At 33.7% G+C, this 9,118-nt stretch overlaps 1 protein-coding gene across 1 annotated transcript in view; it reads left to right on the top strand.

Annotated features, from left to right (window-relative positions):
* The window catches only part of Tmc (Transmembrane channel-like), a 68,307-nt gene that overhangs the window by 37,826 nt on the left and 21,363 nt on the right, over positions 1–9,118 (top strand). The window contains exons 4-5 of the mRNA XM_074171889.1: positions 2,495–2,718; positions 6,940–7,131. Of these exons, the coding sequence (XP_074027990.1) occupies positions 2,495–2,718; positions 6,940–7,131 (416 nt within the window). The remainder of the gene's footprint in view (positions 1–2,494; positions 2,719–6,939; positions 7,132–9,118) is intronic.

Genomic DNA, 9,118 nt, shown 5'->3' with positions numbered 1-9,118 from the left:
ATTCAATATTCATTTATCAACTTTTATATTTCACATTTATCATTTTTTATAATCAGTTTGGTGTCGCATTTGTCGAATCAAGTATCAGGTATCTTCGAGAGCGAAGATAATTTGTCATCTGAATGCGTGAAAAAATCCATTATCATTATTTTTTCCCTAGGGTTACGTTGACCAAGCCCTATCTTTCGAACCCCTGATACATTCAGGAGAGCGCGCCAGCATTATCAACACCATTGACCACTAGCAAACGCAGTGAGCCAAAAGTGATAGCATTCTGCATTTGTTCAACTGAGATTTCTGCCTTCGTGCGATAAGCCGGCATGATTTCGAGATTTGAAAGTAGAGAGAGCTTCATTCCACCAAGGACTTCAATAATCAAAACAAGCATCTTGACAGAGTAGTCTTCATTTTTATTCGTTTCTACTCCTCTTTTCAGACGAAATTTGACTTGCCAGTAGCTGAAAAAACTCCAGGACAACAATCGACTCGTTCTGGTGGTCGAGAAGGACTACATCAGACTTATTAGCTTGTATGAGACTGAGGGCGGAGAATTTCCAGCTTTCACGATCGAAAGAAATTGAAACAAAAAACTTTTTAGTTCTGTAGAGAAAGCAAACTTCTAGTTTTGTCTTATAACAGATAATTTCCTCTTTTCGAGTTTATTAACCAGATTCAATTAATTTTTGTGCCTGCTGCTTCATCTGTATATTGCTGCAGACATCAAAGTGGAGTAATTGTCGTGGTGATCTGTCCTGCTGTGATACGCAAACTGAAAGTGATCCTGACGTACTTCCATTTGTAGTGTAACTGCATATTGGACGTCATTTTCACCAGATATGAGAATTTGACCTCACTTCACTTTGCATGCGGTTCATTTAACTCGATGCTTATTGAAGCATTTTAAAATGATTTCTGACTACAGCCTGTTAAATATAAGATGAGACTTGAGAATTCTCTCTCTCTCTCTCTCCCTCTCTCGCTCTCATAGTGGTCGGGACCATGCCGGAATTTAGAAAGCTCTTCCTACATTTGACAAGCTGTAAACGTTTTGTTTTCCATATCAAAACACCATTCGAAATAGAGAAAGGTGTATTTCATCAGTTCGGACTTCCACTGTCTAATATGATATAAATTGATTGTGGAAAAACTGGTGCTAGTTAACAGTTTGTGTCACACGAAGGTTTGCTATATGCTACTCACATAAACGTTTATGGAATGAGATTCCATACCCATCATGCTTTTAGGCGGAGACCCGCGGAAAAGTAGTTGATTTTCTGCAGGTTGTCAGATCCACCTGAGAAACGTTGAGAGGGTTGGATATCACAAATTTCATTTCTACAGTTTCATTTTCTCAACATGCATGTTTTTTTTCGATTAAGTGGTAAAACTTATTTTGACTTCAGATAACACTTGATCCATAAAAATATATCAAAAATCAATCAATAACTGTGACAGCATATTTGATAAAATAGAAAGTTTGAGGAGGGTACAAGCAAGATACAATTAGAGAACACAAAATCTGTATTATTGGGCCGTGGTCTATCTCGAATATCTAGAAGAAGAAGAAGTGACAACTGATTAGTCGATAAAAACTATACTACATATCTGACAGTCATTGCTGAGACTTCGAGATATAACCTCCATCCGCACAGTTAACGCATATATCACTGATGATGCAGCAGACGAAACATTTGGTACTACAAGTTCTTTCCTACCACTGCCTAGCAGCCCAAATTTAGTTTTTTCTAATCGTGACTCCGGCTCTTATACAAGATACAGTTGGTTTTCTGACTGCGATGACAGAGAGAATATCTAGAAAATTATTCGATAAAAACTATAGTATATGATAGTCATTGCTGTGACTTCGAGATATAATCTTCGCCCTTACAGACAACGTATATATCACTGATGATGTCTTCCGTATCAGCAGACGAAACGTTCGGTACTGCAAGTTTTTTCGACCACTGCCTACCCACCCAGATTCAATTTTTTCTAATCATGACTCTTGCTCTTATAAAACAGAATACAGTTGCGATGACAAAGACGAATTATGGTTTCCGAAACGTTAAGATGAGTACTTGTAGAATTGTCACTCGTCAATCGTAGAGCGGTAGGATGGATTCTTGTTTTTCAATCATTATTACTGAAAACTTACAACTCATGCACATATTGTTAATAAATATGTACAAGATAATATATATGCATTCTCGTGCATGCATATGCGCTGAGAATGAATGATTCACTGCTTCTTCTCAATCTCATGAAGACGCCTCGATAAACACCCCTCGAAAAGAGTAAGTTCTGTTATTTGGGAAAAGTGTTCGTTTTTGATATGATGAACTGTTAACGATTTTGAATGACTCTCAACTTGAAACTGAGTGCATTGATCCACTCATAAACAGCATATATCTCTCTCTCCTCCCATTTTTGTTTGTGAAAAGAGAAAATGTCCAAAATAAGTCGATTTACTGAAAAACTTGACACCTTGTTTCAGATGCTTATTGGTGATCCCAAATTACCAGATCGCAATGTTCTGCCCGAAGAAAAATATAATGCCACTAATTTCATGACATTGTGGGAATTTGACGGAATTTTGAAATACTCTCCACTTTTTTATGGCTGGTACAAAAGCAACTCGAAAGGATACAGACTAGCTATTGCTTATTTCATAACTGGACTCCTTGTTTATGCATATAGCTTCTTTGCTACATTGCGAAAGTAAGTTGAATCAATGAATCGTTGAATTGTAATAGTAGGGGAGCCCACGATGCAAAATGGGGATTTACTCCAGCGTCATAGAGACATATTAGGTTGTAAAGCTGTAAAGATGATTGGAAGATTTTCTCATCCCTTTTTTTTGTATCAAAAAAAAATGTTATGTAATATATACCTTTTCATCGGTGGGGGAAGCGGCTATAGATTTTTAAATATGTAAAAAAATACTGTTGCATGGACATACTCAAGCGCGTCAGATATTGATAGCATCAATGTCCTACGTATTTTCAATAACGTTCATATGTTAATCTGATCGTTTGCATGATGCGGGTGGTTGTACGTAAGGGTTAAAAGAGAAAAGAAAAAAATTCAATCGAGCGCATCAGATTTTCTAAGGGGGTGTTAAGTGCAACAAAAAAGAACTCTCATTCAATAATCTGACGATTTCAATCTGACGCAAACTCGCGGCCATTATTATAATGTGCAAAAAATACACAAGTGCGTCAGATTAGGATATATATGGTTCATCTATATGTTCTAGACGTGCTGTCTCATAATCTGACGATTATCTAGAGGGATTCGCCTAATCTGACAAAAAAAAATATTTTTTTTTTCATTTTTTTTTCTCAAATCATTGAACTTAATTATTTGGAAAGCTCAGGAAATGGCATGCAAATAAATCACGAACGAGTCTCTGTGATCAGCTGTGATGGCGCCATGACAACAGAATTCAGAGTGTGAACGGAGTAAGAGAGTAATGGATAGAGAAAAAGTGAAACAGGAATAGAAACTCGAAGAGGGAAATATAGATATCACACAGCTGCACGCATTAAACTTTATTCATGAATTTTTGTTATTTCGGCTTGCGAAAATCGTCAGATTATATATTTTTCGTTATCCTTGAATTATTTCCTTCAAAATAAAAAAAAAATAGCTACGCTCGAGAATGTCGAAATGACGTTATTTTTTAAGATTGCTGCGCTCTCCTTTCTTTACGTCACTCTCAAGTTGTCAGATTACTGTAATATACACTTTTTAGCATCTAATTAACTCAACCTACCTTAATCTGACGCGCTCGAGAATTTCTGATGATCAATTTTTTTACTAATCTGATCCTTTATCCATCACGGGCGGCCTTATATATGGGGCTCATATTTGGTGTAGGTACTTAACCGGGTACAAGGTACCCCCCTGTATAATAATCTTCCGCGCTATAGTAAATCCCTAATTGCCCCCTTGGGCTCCCCTATTATAAATTGATATACGTACCCTCAATTTCAATTGAAATATGTAAAACTTATTTTTTCTGATATTCGATAAATATAATCAGTTAACTAGTTTAGTGATTCAATAATTTTTTCGAAAAAGGAGTTGGTTGGGTAAAAGGATAATCATTTTCTTAAAAAAAAACAGTAGTATTTTCGCCAACGTTTCGAATTCAATTAAATTTTTCTTCAGGGGTCGGTAACAGAGAATTTCCATGAATATACTTTCCACAAAAACTTCCACAAGAAATAATGAGTTCCTAATTAAATTACTCAACGAAAAGTAGTTTTTTCGTGTTAATAATATTACTATTTTAAAAACCATCGGACATATTGAATACATATTTAAAAAATGAAAATATAAAACATTGCAACAACAAATTTCCGAGACAACACCAATACAAAACGACACGAAACAAACGAATGGCTTTATCTGTGATTCTGATAAGGTTGTGTCTGTATTTTAATCAATTGCAGAAAGAAAAAGAATGAAAAAAGTGGGAATTATTCAGATATTTTACGTATTAAATTGAAAGATGCAGTATTAACCCATTTATGCCCAGAACTTTTTTATTTTTATTTTTTTTATGAAACTTGTATATGTGTTAAAAATGTGATTTTTATGATGGGTTGATACTACAAATGAAAATTTGAAAGTCCGTTTTTGAAATATGATGTGGGTCATTTTCGACCCACTTAGGCAAATTAATGTACTTTTTGTTGTGTGATACTTGAAATTGAGAATGCATTTCTTGGATGTCAAGTTATGGTATTATATAGGAAAATAAAACCCAACTGTTATTGAAAGTATATTTTATAACAGAAACTTAAAACTTTTTTTCATTAATGCTAATCTAGAAAACATTTATCATGGAGGGCAACTTTACATTGATCGCATGCCTTGGTTGTTTTATTTTTACAAAAAGCACATGATGGAGAAGCGATAATCCAAGTGTCTCATTCCGAAACATCGATGTTCACCATTGAGGATGACAGTGTTTCATGTGGATGAAGTTTCTTCCAATCCTGTGAATGATATCTGATTCAATTCCATAAAAATATTTGGAGTGCAAACTGAATAGGCAAAAGTGTTTTTTGTAAAAATCAATGTCCATATGAAAGTAGTTGATTCGAAAGTGATCTTTCTTTCGAGTAATTCGCTTCTCCTATGGAGGTAGTCGTTTCGGAATGGTTTTCTCTTCCAGTTTCGTGTCTGAAAGTAACTTTTAAGCATGATTTACACATCTTTATGAACCGTTTATTTTGAAATTAATTGCTGCTTTCGTTCCTTCGAAACATTCCCATATTTTTTGTATGAACTTGTAGAAGTAGAAACTCAAAACCTCTTTATATCTCAAATGTATTCATAACCGTACACATTCAGAGAAATAAATACCATCCATGATCATAAAATAAGACAAACCAAACAACTTCTTGAATTATATCGCTAAAATTTTTAGAAGAAATCAATATTACATCCAGGCCTTGAAATATATAATAATCTTTCAGAAAAAATAGGGATAATTGAAAAATAACAGAATTCAAATCCGAATTGACAATATTTCTGTTTTCTTCCTTCAGTTGAAATTCAGAACTACATAGTACCTACACTTTGTATTCAATTGTAATTTTAACGCAATAATCAATATGTGCTATACACTTCATTGATCAATTAGCATTCATATAATTTATTTAATTACCATTCAATGTTTATTCCCATTATACACATTTTCGTTCATTGAGATTATTAGTGATGATCATTATTATTGTAAGTGAATATCTATGCAAAAATCCGAACAACGAATAATCATCGATTGGCAGAAATCAAAAAGTTTTCGCCAAAAAATCACTTGAATTCTATCATTTCACTATCATCTCATCAGAATAGTCATCCAGTGATAATGTCTTTGAATAATCGAATCTGAAATTATATTACTGGTGTTTTTCCCAACACCAATCCGTAATTTTCACACCTCGACGCGTGTTTCGATCACCAAGTGATCATCTTCAAGAGGAAGATCAAACTAAACATACTTACATTGTTATTCTCATTCATACTATCGATACCTCTTCTAGGTACCTGTGTCTTAAGTGTCTTGAATCAATTTCACAATATTGCCTCATCTAGTAGTCTTAAATTAATTTTACAATGTGTCCTTATGTAATAGTCAAGTAGATCTAATAATTAAAGTATTATTCTAAGAAACTATATAGTATGCTATTAGGTATTGGTTCACATTCGTTATTCATGATATTATTATGTTTATTTATTTCTACTCATTGAAAATTACTCTAGGTACCTATTGTTGTTGATTTGTATAACTAATCTCCAAATACTAAAGTATATGGAATGGTTTTGTTACAAAATATAATGGGCAACTGTTGATTTTTCTGGTCTTCCATATTGTAGGTGTCCTAAGTGTTCCTTATATCTTATTTTAATAGATCATTTTGTCTGTCCGTAATATTTTGCATTGCAGTCCTTACATTCAATCATCAATATTGATTTTAATCTTTTGGATTTCCTAAAAGGCTCTGTAGTGTATGCATTGTTTCAAAAACCACTTTCATACATAGTTCCTTGAACTAGGTATGCAGAATCTTCCTAAAGTTCTTGTATTGGTGGTATGAAACTGAGATATATTTATATTGGTTTTCATGGTTTTTGAAACTCTGAAATTATATTGAAAAATGCATCAGAATATATGGTTTGTACGTTGAATTGTTTTGTTAGATAATTGGCATGAACCCTATTCCACTAATTTTTATTATCTCACATTGAACAGAATCGTTTACAATATATTTGAAGTTCAATTGGAATTATTAAGAAGTAGAGAAGATGAAAATAAAAGCAGCAATTTGGAACTCATTGAACCAATAACGATAGAAGAAGATCTATATCTATATAAATATTGGATATCATTCTTCGTAGTGGTGACGTAGAATTAATTTTTTTCAGAATGGCAGAAAATTCAAGAATGTCAAAATTATCAGAGAAAGATGATGAGTGCATTTTCTCTTGGAAATTGTTCACTGCTTGGGACTACATGATAGGAAATGCAGAAACTGCCCATAATAGGGTGGCGTCGATTGTCATGGGGTTCAAGGAAGCTCTATTGGAAGAAGCCGAAAAGAAAAAGGATACTAGAAAGTAATGTATATTGCTAGATGTGTTCTAATTTATCAACGTGAAATAATTCAATCATGACTTTTTGCACTATGGAAGAGAAAATTTCGAAAGTATTTTAAGTTTTTTCCAGTTGCAACTTTGAAATAGTGATTTCCAGGTATGAATACTTCTTCTGCGTTAGTGACCAAGATGGCTACTATTCAGATTTCACCTGTTTCACTGATCAACCGATTTGAAAAAGTCCACTCGGAGTTATTATAACAATAGCAGATACTATAGCACCATAATCTTGCGCATAGGCTTGGACAACTTGAAGTAGCTGTAGTTCATTGCCACTCTGATGTTTCAGGTTTTGAGGTTATCAACATTCTCATATGTTACCCATATACCTGCGAATGAATAGCTTTGAAATTCTGGAACCAAAAACAAAGCCAGTGTTGTAACTGACACATTTTTCTATATCCCGCCTGAAACATTCGATTTCGATTTTCATCAAATTCAAAATTCTTCACCTCATTATAAACTTGATGGCCCGTTACTCAAAATTACACGAACAAATGTTCATATGTGAACAAATGTGAACAAATGTTCACATTCGAAAATTTCAATATCCACACTATCAACTGACTCAAATTTTCAGATGATGATAATGAGGCCAAGCTTCTGGGCAAAATGAAGAATCTATTGAACTTCACTCAAGTACAGGTTTTGAGTTCTTAATGATCACAGACTGTCCACAAAATACTAAAGAACCACCTGATCGTACTTTTTTCTGTTGTAACTGAATATTTCAGTGAATTTGTGCTTCTGTTCGTCGATTTGTTAAATCGTCCATAAGAAGGTTTTATTATGAAAAATAGATTTAGGTCAGCGGTTGGAAAAATGAATTCACTCAAGTTTCTTAAAATAACGAGAAAAGCCAATAAACAACTTTTGATATTTGATTTTATCTGGTATGGAAAAAATACCGTTATAATCACCGCTAGCATTTCTGAAGAATCCATTTTGTTTTCAACATACTTTCCACCGCCCAGATATCAATGCCTGTGAAAATTTCAGGTGATAATGTTGGTAGTCACCCGTGAGTTTATCTCTGAGATAGCGAATGTGATAGAATTCAACATAATAATATCTCTAATAAATATGGTTATTGTAATTTGAGTTCGAGTTTGAGATTTCAAATAAATTTGGTAATCAGACGATATGCATATTATTTTTCTAGTTTGAAGTATATACGAAGATCCTGTTCCAAAATTTCACCTAATTGAAACATATCAGAAAAAAATGATACCTTTTTCAATTTCTTTATTATTTTCTGAACTAAAGGATAGTCAATGTTTTCAATGCTGTTTTCTGATAAATGAATATTCTTACTCCTCAGTTTCCAAGATACTAGACAAAATCAACTATTCACTTCTACTGGTGAATTTTCTCATTATTGTTTTTCATTTCTCTCTCGGGACCTCCATATCAGCTAAAATTACTGTATCATCGATAAATATTATTTTTACGTTTTTCAATGCTCTCATTGTATATGTTTCCACTAACTGACCCCTGCCGCAGTGTTTATTGAATACCACGCGAAAGTTGAAATGTTCATGCAGTTTCAGGTATTTTTCTGAAGGTTGCAGAACCGAAAATTGTGATATCAACTCATTTCAAATACTCGTACTTGGTACTTTCCATGATGGAATTTTCAATCAGCTGTGATACATAAGACAGGTATTGGTCTCTATTCAATCGATTATCAGGGCCGTATTGAAAAAATATTCACATCGTGATCGTCAAATCAACACTCTAATTTATAACGAGACCAGTTTGATATTGTGTGAAAAGTGCCGGATAAAAAATTTGGATCATAAATGCAGGTCCATATTCGAAAGTGCACAAATGAACTCGCATCAGTATTTTGCAGACTTTCCAAACTGTCTCACAAAATACGGGTTTTTCCTTCTGGTTGGAAGATTGCTCGCGTTCAATTTATTTCCAGAAAGGACAAGAAAAATCT

This window comes from Leptinotarsa decemlineata, unplaced genomic scaffold (assembly GCF_025532065.1).
Source record: "Leptinotarsa decemlineata unplaced genomic scaffold, Ldec_3_MD MMD2_tig00000035_RagTag_RagTag, whole genome shotgun sequence".
In the NCBI taxonomy this organism is placed as follows: Eukaryota; Metazoa; Arthropoda; class Insecta; order Coleoptera; family Chrysomelidae; genus Leptinotarsa; species Leptinotarsa decemlineata.
Note: the sequence above shows the minus strand (reverse complement) of the source record. Positions and strands in the feature narration are given on the sequence as shown.